Source organism: Channa argus, chromosome 10, assembly GCF_033026475.1.
Source record: "Channa argus isolate prfri chromosome 10, Channa argus male v1.0, whole genome shotgun sequence".
Taxonomy (NCBI): domain Eukaryota; kingdom Metazoa; phylum Chordata; class Actinopteri; order Anabantiformes; family Channidae; genus Channa; species Channa argus.
The window spans coordinates 6,766,807-6,785,569 of NC_090206.1; the positions used below are offsets into that span (position 1 = coordinate 6,766,807).

The window sequence follows — 18,763 nt, forward strand, 5'->3', positions numbered from 1 at the left end:
GACAATGCAGATAATCTGGCAACTTGGAAAGGGAACTGAGGAGGAATATAAACAGAAGAATGGTACCAGGTGAAACCGATTAACTTTTCTACTGCAAAGATGCATCATTTGTACAAATAAGGTTAGCTTTGCTTAAAAATTTGCTTCACTAATGCGATGCAAATGCGCTGGAGCTGTCAGTTGATGGTGGATCTCATTTTCAAAGGCTTTTACTATTCTTGTGGGGGGTTTGATAGATGATTGTGGTTTTTTTTAAGTTGTGATATAACAAGATCCATCTCCTACACACTGTCCACACACACTCACAGAAATACTTTGGATTGCTATGTGTGGGTAAACCAAACTACGTCAGGCATTTCTTATAACGAATGACAAGCATGTATGTACAGGACTGCAACGGAACCACTAAGCCTCAGGACCAAATTAAGGGTGAGGGAATGGATATTTTTATAACCTATTCATATGAATTCAAAATAATATACCAGTAGCTGATAATAATGACAAAGCCACCGTGTGAAATGTCGTCGTTCTCACCTCAATATGTAGATTGTTGTGTAGTGTTGCAGTGAAACTCCAGTCATCCATCCATTATCTAAACAGCTTATTCTGTTAAGGGTTAATGTAATGGAACTCAAACAGCGTTTATAGAAAAGACTTAATCCCAAAAAAAAGCTTAGAAATGCAGATTGCATTAGAACATGGATCTTACACTGCCTTCCATTGTAGAATACATTTATAAAATCTCCACCATTGTAGCCTAAAATATTTTTATGGCCTATGTAAAGAATATGCTAATATGCAGCTAATGAAATTAAGCATGTCCAAGAGCATACTACACTAGCTTTCTGCATGAACCACTGCACCCAGAGTATTTACAAAATGCAATGCAGAAAGCAGAGCACTACCGTGAGGGTGGCGAGTTGGCGTGAGGGGTTACATGACAGCCACACACTCAAACAGCCATGTCAGAGAATTGTAGAAAGAAATTGTTTGTTCTTTTTAATTAAATTCTTTGAGAGTCTCTCTCTCTCTGTTTGAGCTCAAGGAATTTACTCACTAATAGGCATTTTCAGATCAATTTACCACCATAAATGTATTATTAACTTCCCTGATAACTGTTGTTTCAGTTGTCACTACATTTACATAATAGAGCTTGGATTTAAATCTGTGTTGTCAACAAGTAGGGTGGACAGGTCAGAGCATTTGCCTGAATTAAATATTCAAATCCAAACTGACTAAAAACATATATATTGACCCAAAGGTTGTTTTAAACACACACTTTCCTCGAATAAAAATCACCTGAATGGCTATCAAGTGGTGGCAAAACTCTATAATTATGTGTACAGTATCAAAACATATGACTGTGCACTTGTCCTGTAAGGTACATTCTACCCTCAGTATAAAGTCAACCACCCTGTATGATTTCACAAATGGAAGCAGTGCACCATGAATGTGTTTACTGTTAAAGATGTTTTTGAGGGGTTGGTGTTTCATGTGTGCCTCTCTTTAAATAAATCAAACTAATGAAGACCTCTGTGAGCCACATTGTAATAAACCGGATGATTTTCAATAAGCATGACTCACAATATAAAGGTCTGGTTTACATAAATAAACGCACCCCAGCGTATGTCTCGCTGAATAGATCAGACATATTACCCAGCAACCTGCCACTCGATTTTGATTTACAGTACCTCATAAATTAAAAAGCATTTCAACAATACACCTTGTCATAGGGACATAGATGGCAGCTTGTCTTGTCAGGCATGACAACACTTTCCTCTTTAGGTCGTTTGTAAGATACTTTATAGCACAGAGTGTTGAGAAAAATGTGAAGGACTTTTGAGTTGACCAAGCACAAGAGATCGAGCTTCAGTAATTATTGAAAGAGACAGTGTTGTTGAAAGCAAATGGACCTGATGCAACAGGGCTGATGCACTCACAGATTATGATTTGAACAGGAAGCACATGAGCTTTCATGCTTTTCCTGTCTGTCACATCAGTGTAACAATGTAGGACACATTTTATGTGCATGGTCTTAGATGTAGCCAGGGGTCATTAAATGAAAATTTGTTTAACAGGTAAACTGTGCTCGTTCTTTAGTACATGGCGTAACATAAAAAAATATAAATTCAGGTGAATTTGAATTTGCTAAAAATACATTTGTTTCTGTTTGATATTGACACACATTGACCATTGAGTGTCGGCCAGCATCAGGCCTTGAGGATTGTCCACGGCCTCGTGTTTTCGGTGTGTCCTACACTGTCAATGCTAGTCATTTTGAAGTGACATTGGCCCATCGGTGGAAGATCCTCTCTGATTCAGCTTAACAAATCGTTGCACAAGAAGAGACCACGGTATTAACAAAAGACAATGCAGTTTGAAAGTAGTTATATGGTCTTTGGCGAACCAGCTCTGCATGGTACTGTGTGTACATACGCTGCCCCAGGTCTTCCTTTTCTTTTCTTCCTCTCACGCTAGTTCAGAGCATGCAGCGCCGCATCAGCTCTTAGCTTTGCGTTGTGTTTAAGCGCCTCTTTTTGGTCCAGATAAAGTCAGCATGAGCCAACACAGCAGTGGGTCTTCATCGGTTAATGTTGGATTTGTGTGTGACAACTCATAAATTTCCCATAAATTAAAGTTGAGTTAATGTGGTCACTTCTGTATTAAAGAAGCTAAAAAGCTTCAATAAACTCAATATTGTTTTAATATACAAATCAAATAAAACCTCCGACTCACAGCTGGGGGGCTGTGGAGCTTGTACGTTTTCCCCATGCTTGCATGAGTTTCCTCCGGGTGCTCTGGTTTCCTCCCACAGTCCAAAAGCATGCATGTTAGATTTTTGGTGACTCTAAGTTGTCTGTAGGGGTCAATGTGAGTCTAAGTGGTTGTCTCTTTGTGTATGTCCCTCTGTTTTGGACCTGAGATAGACTGGCGACCTGTCCAGGGTGTACCCCACCTCTCACCCACTGACAGCTGGGATTTAAAAAAAAAACTTTTTCAGATGTTGGCTTTTAGCTCTATGCTAAAAGTCAGAGAAACAAAATAGTCAGGAAATTTTGTACAATGCTAGATTAAAAATATGAATATATATAATCCTTGAACAGCTTTTGTTTCACTTATTTATGCAGCGCTATAATTTCATGCATGCATGCATCTAATTGTTGTTTCTTATCTAGACAGGGTAACTGAGGTGAAGACAAACATCTACGTCACTAGCTTTGGACCAGTCTCAGACACAGACATGGTGAGAACCCATATCACACATGTATTCCATGTCTTTCAATTATTCATCAGCATCTTGTTGTATGAAACACTAGAGAACAACAACACTACAGACGATAGCCGTTACTCTGTGTTGATCTTTTAAGGAAAAAAAGGTGATTCTTTTCCTTTTCTTTTCTTTTGTCTTCTCTTTTTTTTTTACACACATGCACAAATCTGACATCATCTGACAATGCTTATACTGTAAATAATTTAAAGTCCTCTTGTCATTCAAGTCACTGCTTTTATCCTGGGCTTTCCTGTTTAGCGTTCTGAAAAGCATCTACCTCCACATTATATTATCAGCTTCTCTTGAACTTTTAAAGGTCTTTTTTCAAAGAGATTGATCCATTGATTTAACAATTTTATTATGATGCTGAGTTCAATGCAGTGGCTTCTGAAAAATGTGTCAACTACAAAACGCTCAATTGAACATAAACTATTTCTTATGACAAACAGGTTTCACACACAGAAATCAAAAACAAAAAATGATCCCAAATCCACATCAATATTATCATCTGAATCACTTAGTAACATAGGGTGAACTGTCAGTTAATTAATATCGGCCAAATTGTTTTCCTGATGGTGGATCCATAACTATTGATATGAGCCACTGTATTTGAGGCTTTTTGTACGCTGGGTTCCTCGTGACCTCTTGGACTAGAACACAACTTTCTCTTGGTGTGTTTGTTGGGAGACTTCTCATGGGAGAGGTTAACATTGATGTTCAATGTTTGTATATGAGCTGCCTGACGGTCGACTGGTGAAGTCCAGGCTGTTCAGAAATTCTTTTGGAACTCTTTCTAGCCTAGTGAGCCCTTACAACTGTTATTATAAGGTCTTCAGAAAGTTTTACTTCTTCAGGCCATGATACAGTTCATTTCTACAAACCAGTGTTGTCAAGATCAGACTTTGATAGTGAAGACCCAGATTTCTGTTCTTTAAATATAGCAGGACCTCCCAAACTCACACCTGATCACCATTGATTGAAACATCTGACTCTAATATCAGCTTCAAATGAATTGTGAATCATAGAGATTCACATACTTTTACAAAGCAAATACTTAAGATGAATGAAATCTATACTTTTCTACTGACAATCAATAATCATTAAGTTAAATATCAAAATAGTTCATTGTCCACAAAAAATACAAGTAAATTAATTTATGGTGAAGTGTGAATTTCAACAAATGTAGTTTAATGACTTAACTGAAAATCTGTATTCGGATGTACATACTGTATGTAGAAACACAGACAATTCTAAAGCGTTCGCAAACTTTCAAGCCTCACTGTATATACTGAATGGTATAGCATCATAGGGCACAAGGCTGAACATGCTTGATTTATTTCAAATTATAATGATAGAGAGATGCCCCATATAAATGAGCAGCAGCATCAAATATGTAATAAGAGAGACCACATTGATTTACTCAGATAATTTAGAGCTATGGATTTGATTGCTGAGGTGTCCACATGATAGCATTTACAGTGTATACAGGAAGTCTGCTAATAGCCAGATATAAAAAGATGTGAGTAAAACAATTATTAGATTAGGAAAAAAAAAACAATATAGCTCTGACCTAACAAACATGTGTTACAAATGAGCAAATACAGCACATACAGTACATGACATTTTATTTGGAAAAAGATAATTCTAAGGCTTGATAAACCTGGTTTACAGGTTATTATTTACAAAACTCTGGTCATCATTCCTATGAGATACTGAGGTAATTTCAGTCAAAGTATAATGGGCCTATACCATCAGGCAGAGTTTAAATATACTGTAAGGCTTGTGGCTGGTTTTATATCATTGTAATTGCAACAAATGACAAGAAATGTGATATCTGTCCCTTAACGTTTTCAGATTTGACTGACATGTTTACATGTGTTCATCCTACACTGTAAAAGCGTTTTACGTGTGGATCACATTTTAAGGGCTTTATGAACATTTTATGTGCTAATTTGACTTCATATTACATCCTTTGTATGAATTGGCTCTGCAGTTAGCTTGTTTACAAATTGTCTGATCATCTGGCTTCTTGCATTTCCTGTCTTGTTAGATTTACTGCTGTAATGTTGATGTGTTCCCAAATCTCATGACTCAGTTGGTGAAATGTTTTGATAAGCAATAAAAAAGAAGGGCCAGAAATATGAAAACAAGACAAACATTGTTACGTGTACCAGAAATGTGTACAGCACAATGCAACAAAAGTAGGAGCTGCTTTAGCCCAGAAGAATTTAATTAGCTAGGGTTTCAGTGGACAGTTTTACTGTCCCATGATATAAATGTCAAAGCCTTTTAAACTGTGACATGAACTGTGGGGGAATTTATCTCTCTCGTCTTGGCCACTTGCTGTGTGTGAGTCACAGAAACTCACACATCTCATACGTATTCACACATTTCACAGTGCAGTGCTTTCTGTCCTATAGCCTTTCTGGTGTGTGGTTACTTTTTAAAATAGGGGATTGTAGGTCAAGGGGCTTGTCATGGCATCAGAGCCATGCTTAGGAAATCACCAGCTCAGAGAGCTGCAAGGAACTCAGAGAGTGCAGACCTCACCTTGATGGAGCTTTGACAAATGCTGAGAATGCTGACAAAAGCTGAAAGCCGAAAGCAGCTTTTAAAGTGGCAGGTGAAGTCAGATGTGAAGAACAATTGTTGGCCCCCTTGGACACAAGCAGTAGGAAGTAGCGTGTGTTGTATTTTAAGGCATAGGACTCATATATTAATGTAAAAACTTAACATAAAAATAGATTTATAAAGAATAAAATCAAAAGCTGTTCAGCTCTAACGTTAGATTCATATATCTCCTCTGCCCACAGGAGTACACCATAGACGTTTTTTTCCGCCAAAGCTGGAAGGACGAGAGGCTGACATTCCACGGGCCGATGAATATTTTGCCCCTTAACAACCTGATGGCGAGTAAAATCTGGACCCCGGACACTTTCTTCCACAATGGAAAGAAATCTGTGGCTCATAACATGACCATGCCCAATAAGCTGTTGAGGATCAAAGATGATGGGACACTGTTGTATACCATGAGGTAATTCAAGTCACATGGCACATCCAGAGATAACGTCATAATAAAAAGTTATTTTGTGGAATTCATTTGATTTATTTTCATTTATTCAGTTACACCACCCTCATGTCCGGTCACTAAATACAAAGCTAATACATAGTCACACAGTTAAACCAAATTGTTTATTCACACGTTTTTTGCACGGATTAAACAAATAAAATATCAAAGTGGGAGTTAGTTTGGAGCCTTGAACAAAACCAGGATACATTTTCACACCCATTTCCACTTTTTGCACTAAGCTAAACTGTAGTGTAACTACACATTTAGTGGACAGAGATGAGAGCGGCATTTCTTTTCCGAGCTCACAATGAACCAAATAATTAGAATTCCCAAAATATTGCTTTAAAATGACCAACTTGATAAAGCCTTGCTCTCACAAGCACAGTCTGACAGAAATGCATCTCATAGTGAACATTTGAAAAACCTCTATTCTTGATGATTCTGGTTTTGTGCAACATGGCATCATTTTGTCAACTTGCATTTTCAGTTTGACAGACAACGTACTGCAGTATATTTTGCAGGGAATAACGGTTTCAAACAATTAAAGCAACACACACACACTCCAGTTTCTTCACGTAGACTTCTGCTCTGGTCTCTGTAACTTTATTTTGCTCTGCTGTTTATACTTAACATGAATGGTTTCTGTTTCAAGGCATTACAGATGGTAAATGTCTTGAATGGTGCATGGAGCTTGTGAGTTTTATTTTTTTGAGATCATGCCTAATTTATGCTGTTTATTTTTCATGCATTTGCAAAGTCTCCTTAATTTTCTGTGAATTGGATGCAGGTTAACTGTGCATGCAGAGTGCCCAATGCATCTGGAGGATTTCCCCATGGACTTTCATTCCTGTCCACTAAAATTTGGCAGCTGTGAGTAACTCTGATGGTGATAGTGCTTGAGGAAACTTTTAGTAAAATGCTTTTTATTTTACTCCTCACTGGTTCTTTGGCAAAAGAGCAGCCTAAGAACTGAGTGGTTGGAAGTTGGAATGCATGTTTTTTTGGCAGTGGCCCTACAAATCTACAAAACATCAGCAACAAGTGACGGATAAAAGACTTAGTAGAAATGTCACAGGGAAATATGGGGAAAAGGACTCTGAACTCATCCAAAAAATTTTATTTTGTGACTCTAAATCACAGTTTTAATTACAGTTTTATTGCCATGGCTTTTTTTTACATTTGGATGAAAACATTTTGCTTTAAGCTGCTTTTAAAATATTGGTTTAAACATACATGAATAGAGATGTCAGAACATTACTATACACTGATCAGCCACAACATTAATACCACCTAGTGGTTTAAAGTGGTGGACAGGATTCCGCATGGAAATAATGTTGGTCATAACCAACTGCTGTCAGATGACACAGTGCACCAGCGTTTGTACTGTGTGATCTGTGTGATCTGCACGGTGCTGTGTGGCTGCAGACGGGACAGAGGGTCCTCGCTGACCCCTGTCCACCACAAAGTAAAAACTATAAGTGGGTTGTTTTATTGTTGGGGCTGTTCGGTGTATAGTGGGTCATCCCTGAAATGCCTTGACATACACTACTTAAATGGCCCACTTGATTAAAGTTCATTATGTAGTAGCTTACAGTATTTCACATTACTCTTTACTTATTAAAGATCCTGGAGTAACAATACAGAAACCTGTGTCGATACATGATAGACAAAAGATTTTAATAAATACAAATGTTGATTGAAGCAATATGTTTTAGTATTGGTTTGTGGTGACATTCTTGGGCACAAGCCTTTACTCGTGTTTACTGTGACTGAAAGGGGCAAACGTCACAGTCAAATGATTGTTTTTCAAGTTACATCTTCAACTACCAAGTTTTTTGTCCTGCACTAATCTTTTTTACTGTGTCAAACATTGCATTTGGGCACTGAAATAATTAATTGAAAGATCAGCAATAGCTGTGGCTGCCCCAGATTTATCCCTATTGAATTTATTGTCTGTCTGTCTGTCTGTCTGTCTGTCTGTCTGTCTGTCTGTCTCTCTCTCTCTCTCTCTCTCTCTCTCTCTCTCTTTATCTATCTATCTATCTATCTCGCTTTTTAGATGCCTATACGATCTCAGAAGTCACTTATGCTTGGACTCGAAATGCCTCTGACTCTGTGGTAGTAGAAGGTGAAAGCTCCCGCCTAAACCAATACGACCTTCTTGGACAAACAGTTGGACAAGAAACTATCAAGTCAAGTACAGGTGAGATTTTCTGGAGAGTAAGTAAAAGCCTAGAGGCAATTAAATGCACATCATGATTCCTCAAACTCCTTCTAACCTCCATCCTCTCAAGGAAATATCCCTCCTTTTTTTAAAATTTTTGAGATTATGAAACCACAGTGCTAAAACTGCTTTTCTTAGACAGATGCCAGTTGGTGCGCGGCAAAAAAGTGGATTTTTATTTGCTGCTTATCATATACTCCTTAGGGACAAATCTCTGTGCAAACATAGCACTAATTTCTGTGACAGCAGCAATAGCTCCTACCTGCTTAATTTGGTGAAATTGGGATCCAAATGTCTCCTCTTACTAATTTCCAAATAGTTTGAGCATGAAAATCGACGTGTGAAGATTTTGTGCTTGTTTGGGTGGATGTTGAACTTGTCTACCTCCTACATGTTGCAGGGGGTGGTCATCGCTTGCTGTGAAACACTTGCTAAGTTTTCATGTTGTTACTCACTTTATTTGGCTTGAAAAATGAACAAATCGTCAATTTCTGGATCCTTGTGCATTATAAGATTCTGTTAAACAAGGACTGTGCATTACTGCATCCTGCATTGTCCTGTTTACTATAATCTGCACTTAGCATGGGCTGGAGATCAAAGACAAGACTACAGACGAGCTGCAGTGACAGTGTTTCCACCTTACTAACCAAAGATGTGCAGACACTTAAACGCAGTGCAGTTTCTTAAATTGAATTTAAGCAGATGTCAATAAATACAGATGAGAGATGCTGATACAAAGTCAAATATGAGGGAGCACATCTGTCTGCAGCTGCTGGGTTCTTTAGGGTAGTGATGCATGAAATGCCAATGGAAGTCTGTGTTCTGAGCCCCGAGGTTAAATAACTTGTGTACTGTACTTGCAATGAGGCATTTTAGTCAAATGGACCTGCAGGAATCATTAGCAAGTAAATGTAGCAATGACAATCTCATTAGTGAACAAGATAATGAATGCTCGTCAAGTCTGGAGTTGTAATAAATGGAAAGCAAAAAGCAGAAGATGCATACTTTTAAAACCTGTGTGGAAAGTGAAGCTTTCCTAGGTTTCACTGACCATTTCCTTAACATGTGAAGTACTTGTCCAGTCATACAGTAAAGCATAGTAACTGTACTCAGTCTCTGCTCTAATGTGAGCAGCTCTGGTTAACTAGCATGTCCTCACTATGTGTCATACTAACATTACTTCCAAGGCCAAGGAATTTACATTACGATCTGGGTTTCAGCCCCGTTCAACATAGTGCATTCCCACTGGGTAGTGTTTCACCGCTTGGCTGGTCCTGCATCAGCATTTAGGCTAGTGTTACTGTAGCAGCTCCATTCTGCTCCATTGAATTTCAGGGCAGCTAACTGGGCAGGCTGCGTAACAACCCCAGTCATTTTAGAGATATCTAAAAATACAAACAGTTATGTAGAAATGAACCCCATGTGTTTCTTATGGCTTTATATTTTCTTCTTTTAATAACAATAATGCTTCGGCCTCAGTCTTGTCACTTAGAATCAAGTACTGCGTGTAGCCATCTAGTGCAGGGGCTTATAACTCCAGTATGTTGTAGTTTTACCTTTTTATATAAAACGGTCAGCCAGAGACTGTGGGTCAGGAGGGACAGCACTCATCCAGCCATCTCAGTATTGTTTCTTTGATTCCGATGCAAGACAGTGAACTCCAAGTTAGTTGCTATAAGTGAGTTTAGGCCGACCGCGTAACAGCTCGTGTATCAGTGTGTCAGTGTGTGTTATTGTAAGTGTGACTGGGTGAATGAGACGCAATGTACAGCGCTTTGGGTACCACTAAGGTAGAAAAGGCGCTTTTCAATTGTAGATGATTTTCCTCCTGCTTTCAACACTGACAATATAATCAAGACAATTTGTTGACTTTGGGAGCTACAGCGGATAAAATATGCTTGTGACACAAAACCAGAAGTACAAGCTAGTCATAGCCTGCTTTTTTAGGTCAGTTTCTAAAGCACTGAGAGTGTGTGTAGGCAATGCTCGTTGCCTTGAAACATCCTCAGTGGCGTTTACCGAAATAGCAGCACACTCTATCCACGACTATAATTTGGATTTATTTTTAAAACACTTCTACCAAGTACAGTATATTGTTCATGTATTTTTTACAGAAGCAAAATATACGAATCCATTTAACATAGGCTATATTATAAATTCATGAGATGAAAAAAATAGAGCACTTTCAATCTCATGCAAACACAGATGCCAAGAAACAGGGCCAAAATTTACGTGTGCATACAATGAGTCTGTAGGATTTTTTTGTTCTTTTTCTGAATATGGTTGTAGACGTCGTAAATAAATGGGATTTGAGTTTGAATGTGGGACACTGTGAGGTGAGCATCAGGAAACCACCGGAGAGAGAAAAAAAGACAGACTGTATGAATAATACGCTTAAACCTAGTGATACTATTCAATGACTAGAAAAACAATTGCAAATACAAGCAGTGGTATGGTTTTGCAGCATTTTAAAAATAAAATGTAATATTGTTACTGTTTAATAGAACAAATTGGTTATGTACCTTATGTTGATTATTTTAGTTTTATTCTGCCAGGAACTGTCATGTATCATAGCACATAAAAATCGGAAATGGTCTCAGGCATTATGGTTTTTCTCTCAGTAAGGCTCCCTGCTGAAGCAGTATAGCATAGCAGAATTAAACACATAGCACGGTGATGAATAGCGTGCAGGGAGCATTGCAAATAATCTCCAGTGGTTATTAACTTAGAAATAAATGCCCTCCAGGGTGTATACAAGCGGAGCAGAACCACAGCAGGTGTGGGCTGGGTGGAGTGGAGCAATAGTAAGAACATCAAGAACACGTCAGCATATAGAGGGAATGTGATGGTCTTTAAATAGATCTCGATATCAGTGCAGTCAATTGTGATGACTGTGGATTTGGCTGATTAACCGTTATAGCAGAGGAGGGTGATGTTGTGCTGTAACACTGTTTATCCCTGATGTCACTATTAGGGATAATAATAATGTAAGTGTACGACGAGAATAATTGAGGACGTCAAAATACACATGACAGAGAAGCCAAATACAATAAATATAATTTAATCGCAGTGCTCGTTTCCATGGTAACAATTCATGTGGCCACGGTAACATCCGTATAAACTAACAATTCTAAGTACTTAAGTTGCACTTTGCAAAACAGAAGTCATAGAGGTCTTAACAAGCAAGTTTTAATAAGAAAGATTCAAAGAAATACAGGGATTCAAACACTCCATCAAGGTTCATAAGATAAATCTGAGGGGTTAACTATAAAGATTTTTACGAATATCCTAGAGGTCTCTAACCTCTGCTTTTATTCTGAGAAATAGAGGAGTCACCTGGAGAGATTTCTAACAGTAATTCAGATTAAACTATCTGAAAAATTAAATATCTGTGAATGACTGCAAAGCCCAGATTACCATCATTCGTTGATTTAGACATGGTCCTGCCTTGCATGGCCACGACGATATTGACTTAAAAAGCTATAACAGGTATCAGGGCCTTGATGAGTCTTGGAAGGATTTAGAAGTCGCCTCTGTAACCTGCTGAAAAAGATGCTTTGGGAACCATCTCCTCTGTATAATCCCACATAGCCTGGCATAGTGTCGCTGTTTGCTGTTTAGGCTAAGTATAAAAGTACATCTATTGCAGTAGATGACAGTTCTGTTGTCCTACACAATTCTCTGTGTCAACAAGAGCACTGATCTAATTTTAGCTTCACTGCTTAGCTGAGGAAAATGTAATGGCAGACATTTCGTGAAATTCATTTGTTGCAGGACAAGAATAGTGATGATTATCTTGGTGAGAAAAATGTGGGCGAGCTATAAATTTTAAGCGACTGGTGTTGTATTTATTCGTTTTTTATCATTAAGTATGTTTGTAGGTATGTTATTTTCCACCTTGAATAATGCATGTTACCTCGGTTTGTATCAGCGCTGCAGAAGAATCAGCTTGTAGAAACTGAAAATTTGCTTTAGAAAAGTGGTCCATAGTGCAAAGTATAAAAACGCCTAGTAAATCATTTACATCATGCAAAACCACAGAAACTGACCTTTTAAAAAGGCGAGTAGGAGTCACTCCTAAATTAGATTACAAAAATTCATACCATTCTAAAATAGTTTCAAAAGTTTGTTCCTGGTAGGGGATGTTCACTTGTTCACAGACTTTACCTCAAGGGAAAAGTGGGTGGTTTGTAGAACAGCGCTGTCGAGCTTTACCTGCACATGTTGAGTGAGTCGTCCTTTTCTCATACACCACTCCAGTTTATATACATATAAATACGTACGTATATGTGGATGAGTACATATGTATAAACGTATATAATTTTGCAGGATGTATTTCTGGCTAGTTATACAAGTACTCTACTTCTTGGATTTCTGTCTTCAGAATTAACAAGGGATCAATATTCTGTTCTGATGATAAAACCAACCTTCACGCCCCTGGGTTAGGTTAGGGTTAGGTTAGGTTAGGTTAGGTTAGGGTTAGGTTAGGGTTAGGTTAGGTTAGTTAGGAATTCCTTAACATCACGTCGTGTGTCATATGACATGCATCACATTATTACACCAACAATAGCAGTTGTTTCACGCTGGAATGTGATGGTCTTCAGTTCAGTAATATGTATCTTTGGGTCATTTATGGCACCTGGTACAAACAACCTACTCTGTATTTCACAGGACCAAAGTCCTAATCTAAAGTTAGGCTAAATCCATGTTTTTGTTCTAAATCATGCAATGTAACTTAATTGAGTCACTGCAAACAGGCTGAAGTTTAGGAGCTTTACTTAGCTGCATGTAGGAAAATGTACCAACAGTGTTCAAAACTACATACCTGAGACAGGTGCTCCACCTCAACTCCCTATAGATTTCCTTTACCGGTATAGTATTTCCCTAGTGTCTGCATCCTGCTGTAAAATGAATCACTGTTTCAGTTTCTCTGACTATCAGAGTTCTTTTGTGCACTAAATGCACCTTTCTAGGTTAAGTGGAGTATGATGCCTCGGTAGAAGGCATCGCCCCTGCCCGTCTTGTTTTACCTAGTCATTTCACATTATCTGATTGGCTGACTTTAAATTAAACATTCATTACTAGTGTGTCAGTGTTTGGTGTAGCGTATTTACAAACTAGGTCATTTGGCACGAATGAATATGCTCTCAGGCTTCATAGGGCAGACATCTTGCATAAGCCTGTGAACATTTCAACACACTGTTAGAAAAATCCCATTATTCGACTGGACATTAAAGCACATGCTGTACAAATAGCAGTTTCTATGAATCTCAGTTCTTTTTGTTTGCTGTTAAAAGCATTTTCGTACATTTAGAAAAAAACCATCAAGTAAATATGCTAATGTTTTATTTCATACACGGTGCATATATATATACAGAATATGCGGCTGTAGCTCAGTTGGTAAAGGCAGTCGTCCACGGACCACAGGGTGAGTGGTTTGATCCCCGGCCCTGGCTATATGTCGAAGTGTCCCTGGGCAAGACACTGAACCCTTAACGCCCTTTCCCCTCCCCAGCTGTGCAGTGCCGGTCGTAGCCCGGTAAAAATTAACTTTATAGTCAAAAGCAGAGAGCGGTGAGACTGAACTATGAAAGACAAGTTTCAGGTAGCAAAATAAAGTAATCCGCTGAAGGTCTATTAAATATTCCTGGAAGTGCAGATTTCTTTTCATCTAATGTAGCATTTTAATAAATGCGGCATTGACCAAACCATTTAGATCACGTAGTGTTGCTTATACTGTAGACTTTTTTCGTCCAACCCGTTGAAATAAAGGTGAAAGTCTTGACTTTGTCACATCTTGATTTTTTAATTTCAAATTAATTGTTGTGGTGTCTAGAAGTTAAATGCCAAAAAAATGCATTTCATATCTTTCTTAACATTTTATCAATGTTTCATGTTATATGCTAGAAATACTAGCCAAATACTGCTGTACGCTATTACTGTCACTGTGTGATGTTAGAAAATGAATGGTATAAAAATAAAAATTAAAAAAAAGCATCAGATTATATGGCCAAAACTACTTCATCTATGTCTATTACCAATTACTAGTTTATTTTTTTTCTTCTCCTACTAGTGATCACTGGAACCTGACACCTCTCAACCCCCAAAGTTGTACCAGCGCCTTTTTTTGTTCCCATTTTATTGTTGCATAAAACATTTGAGTAAAGAGCACAGTTGGTGTCTAATAAAAGCCGATTTGGCTCAATGGGTCTTTTGGTTTGAATGTAACATAATTCTGTCTTACAAAACAGGCTTGTCAAAACGTGAAAAAACAGTAGATACAGATTTCTAATATTGCTGGTAAATGGTCGGGGAGTTTAGTAGAATGACCTGTAATCTTTAAAACAGCACAATAAACTCCATGTAACAATAAAAAGCAGCACTGATCCATAAAAAGGGAAAGATAGAAAAATGATTTTTACTTACTTTCACTTAAATAGAAATGTGAGTGTGCTACTTTTACTAGAGGTCATTTTTGTTTGTGTATTTGTACTTTTACTTAAGTGCAGTTTGTGAGTACTTCATTCACCACTGAAGATGTTCACTTGCTGCCTAATATATCCCACATACTTCCAGTTGCTAGTGTAATGACATAATTAATGTTATTCACTTCACTTGTCAGTGGCAATGATGTTATGGCTGTATATAAAAAAAGTAGCAGCAAATAATACAGTCAGTTGTGTGTTATGAGGGTGAAGGTGTGTGTGTTTTTTTTTTTTTTTTGCCGGACATTCAGAGAGATGCAGCTACACTGTGCAGCATTTCCTGTATAACTGAAGTTTTCCTGTGATGATAGCATGGAACCATGTTTCCCATATCTGTAGGAAACATTGCAAGATTATCATCTTTATGCTATAATTACTATATTCCCAGTGAAACCATCTCTTGAGAAAATTCTGCCGCATCCAGTGAATTGTTTGTTCATACATGCAGATCAGCGCTGGCACTGGGGCTGGCATATAAATTAAATTACAGAAGATATAGAGCTCCGTTGGACACTCAGAGAGGGCTCTCAATTCCTGTAAATTCCAGTTCCTAAGAGATTGTGGGTTTGTGCTTATGGTGACAGTGAGAATTAGGTCTTACATAACTGCTAGAATCACCACAATGCAACGACATCACTGGAAAGGAAGGAATAAAAATATTTTAGAATTAGTTCTCTCCCCCTTTCCCACTGCTGAAAAGGTTTTTCCTCTTGCCAAGTGACTGTGTATCCAGGCCTTTGTTTCAGCATTGCAGCAAATGAGCTATGTTTGTCTGTTCGGTTGCCATGGGTAACACATCTTTTTCTTCTCATGTCTAAACTTGGCTTCTCTTAGAGAAATCTTCCATTTGAAGGCCTGCCTGCTACTGCAGCACTGTTTTGCTGTGTTGTCAGCTGTTAGGCTTTGCTCAGTGGCTATAAAATGATACTGCCTACTTTGCTGTTTATGTACGGGTTATTAGATCAAATAAGTACTGTTACTAGCTGAAGCACACTGTCCAATCTTTGTCTGAGACTGCTTTGGCATCTTATACAACAATATAAGCTTTCACCACTGGATGCTTTTACTGTTACTCATATATTTTTAATGAAATAATGAATTATGAATCATGAATCGTGTGCATGATGAAACAAAAAATCCAGAGAAAATACATTTTACTGTTCAGGCTTACGTTTCGTATAAATGTGTTTAAGGAAATCATTTTGTGTTCGGGTACAACTTCACAGAAAAATTTTGTATTTACCTTTTAGTTTGCAGCTGCAGTTGCATTAGAAATGAATGCTTTACAAAATGTATGATTAGTTAAAGAGATGGGTCCAGGTCCAGGGTGTCCAGCCCCCTGGACCCTGCTAAGAGAATGGATGTATAGATAGATGGATGGATGAATGAATGGATTGATGATTGGTAAATAAAAAATGTTTTACTAGTTCTTTCCTACAATGCTATATTCAGTAGCTAATTAGCTCAAATCTGACCAGCTAAAAACATTAGAATGCTTGATATTTACTGCAAACTTAAATCAATTATAATAGTAATTTGGCATAAAAACAATATTCCACAATCCAAGCTATTCTTTCCATATGAAGTACTTGTACTTTTAAAGCTAGGATGTTTGAAAACAAAAAGCAGTTTTAAGGTGTTGAAAAGGCTACACTAGTCCATTACACGTCAAATTCTCTGACCAAGCTCTTGGCGTTGGAGTTTGCATGGTGAGTAATGTGGACCCAGGGTTTTGAAAGGTAGAAGAAAGTAATGCGTCACAAAAAATAAATTTAATAAATAATAAATACTATTTTAATTTGATCATTAGCTTTCTTTCACAGGTAAACATTGCAGGAATATCAAATTACTTTATGATACCCAAACAGTACATTAGCAGAAGTTGGTGTGTTAAGCCTACAAAGTAGGGATTATACTTCACAGTACTGTATATTCACTGAATGCATTAAGTAATTAAATCCGAAATCTCAGCAGAAACCGCAGCAGCAGTGGTTCTTTAGACTGACCCTGCTTCTTGTCTCCACAGGTGAATACACAGTGATGACAGCTCATTTCCATCTGAAGAGGAAAATTGGATACTTTGTCATCCAGACGTACCTCCCGTGCATCATGACAGTCATTCTTTCCCAAGTGTCTTTTTGGTTGAATAGAGAATCAGTGCCAGCTAGGACTGTGTTTGGTAAGTATATGACTTTATTACTTAGCACATTATTCATCCTCTGCTCTTTTAATCCATCCAAATCTAAATTTCTAATATGCACCAAACCTCTATCTTACTGAAATATCTAAATGGCACCAGTGTACAGTATATTAATTATGATTGTATCTGTCTGTGAAGCAATTTGGTCAACAACTGTTGTTTTTTCTTGAATTCTTATTATGAATGTGACTTTTTATTATGAAATTGCTGATTTCATTTTGTGTTTTTCCAGGTGTAACCACTGTACTGACTATGACAACACTGAGTATAAGCGCAAGAAACTCCCTTCCCAAGGTCGCCTACGCCACCGCCATGGACTGGTTCATTGCTGTCTGCTATGCCTTCGTCTTCTCCGCTTTGATTGAGTTTGCCACCGTTAATTACTTCACAAAGCGCGGCTGGGCTTGGGATGGAAAGAGTGTTGTAAATGACAAGGTGATGTGAAAAAAAAAAGCCTTTTTGACAAACTCTCCTTTCAGAAATGATTCTTGAGCATTTTTAAGAAAGCAGTGGTTCCAGATTGAACTGTTGTTGGGAACGATTGCTGTAACCCTCCACAAATGCTACTATGTTGTAACTTGTAACAGTAGGTCTACTAAAAACATGTACTTTTGAAGAACTAAATTAGAAAGAGAAAGAACAATGATTAGTATTCAAGCATTAGAATTGCAAAGGAAATTAGTTTTAAACCTTTAAGTGCCATGATTGCACTCATCTCACTAAACTACGATGTGCCCTACAGCGAAACGCATTACTCCCAAACTGCTGCAGGAGAGCGAATCATTGTCTAACTGGGTGCAACTGTGAACATGCAGCTGTCAGACATCACTCAATACAAACAGTAAAGATGTGGATTCTACATATTTTAAAGGTTTAAAATATATTGTTTGAACTAAGGATAAGGTTAAGAAAAGTTACAAAATAAGTTACTTATAAAGTTAAATATATATATATATATATATATATATATATATATATATATATATATATATAGAGAGAGAGAGAGAGAGAGAGAGAGAGAGAGAGAGAGGTGCAAGATCTTCTTTTTTTATCTGTCTCATCTTTCATCGGTCCAGTGAGTTACCCCAACACACCTCTAGCCATTACTCCCTAAATATGTATCTATTCAGACCCCACTTTAAGGAGATGCAGACAGAGTTTTTATTAAAGTTTATAATGCAGTGTTATGCTTCCGACTTTACAAGAATCACAAGTTAAAGGAATTGGCCACACAAAGCGAATGTAACGTTCCAATGAAACCAACCTCCTATGAAACCAAAAAGCCAACCCAAATTTTAGTGACTGGGTTTAACAATGAAATAAAGCCTTTAAGGAAGGCTTGTCTAATTTTGTTTACCTCATGTGTCTTTGTTTCAAAGATAGTTTTACATCCAGTCTGAACATACCGATATGGCGTGTTATGAAATGTTCTTACAAATACCACATGCTATGTGACTAACTGTATTTTCACCTCCTGCTTACTGTAGGTGTGTGAGAATCAGTCTAAGCTGCA

General features: G+C 37.7%; 1 protein-coding gene across 4 annotated transcripts in view; it reads left to right on the forward strand.

The window, feature by feature from the left end:
* Window positions 1–18,763, forward strand: part of LOC137134361 (gamma-aminobutyric acid receptor subunit alpha-2-like) — a 31,098-nt gene that overhangs the window by 9,613 nt on the left and 2,722 nt on the right. For 2 of the 4 annotated variants that reach the window (XM_067519108.1, XM_067519111.1), the window contains 6 exons: window positions 3,177–3,244; window positions 6,085–6,305; window positions 7,129–7,211; window positions 8,401–8,544; window positions 17,077–17,229; window positions 17,483–17,685. In XM_067519108.1, the coding sequence (XP_067375209.1) occupies window positions 3,177–3,244; window positions 6,085–6,305; window positions 7,129–7,211; window positions 8,401–8,544; window positions 17,077–17,229; window positions 17,483–17,685 (872 nt within the window). The remainder of the gene's footprint in view (window positions 1–3,176; window positions 3,245–6,084; window positions 6,306–7,128; window positions 7,212–8,400; window positions 8,545–17,076; window positions 17,230–17,482; window positions 17,686–18,763) is intronic. The other 2 variants (XM_067519110.1, XM_067519109.1) reach the window with 1 other exon arrangement.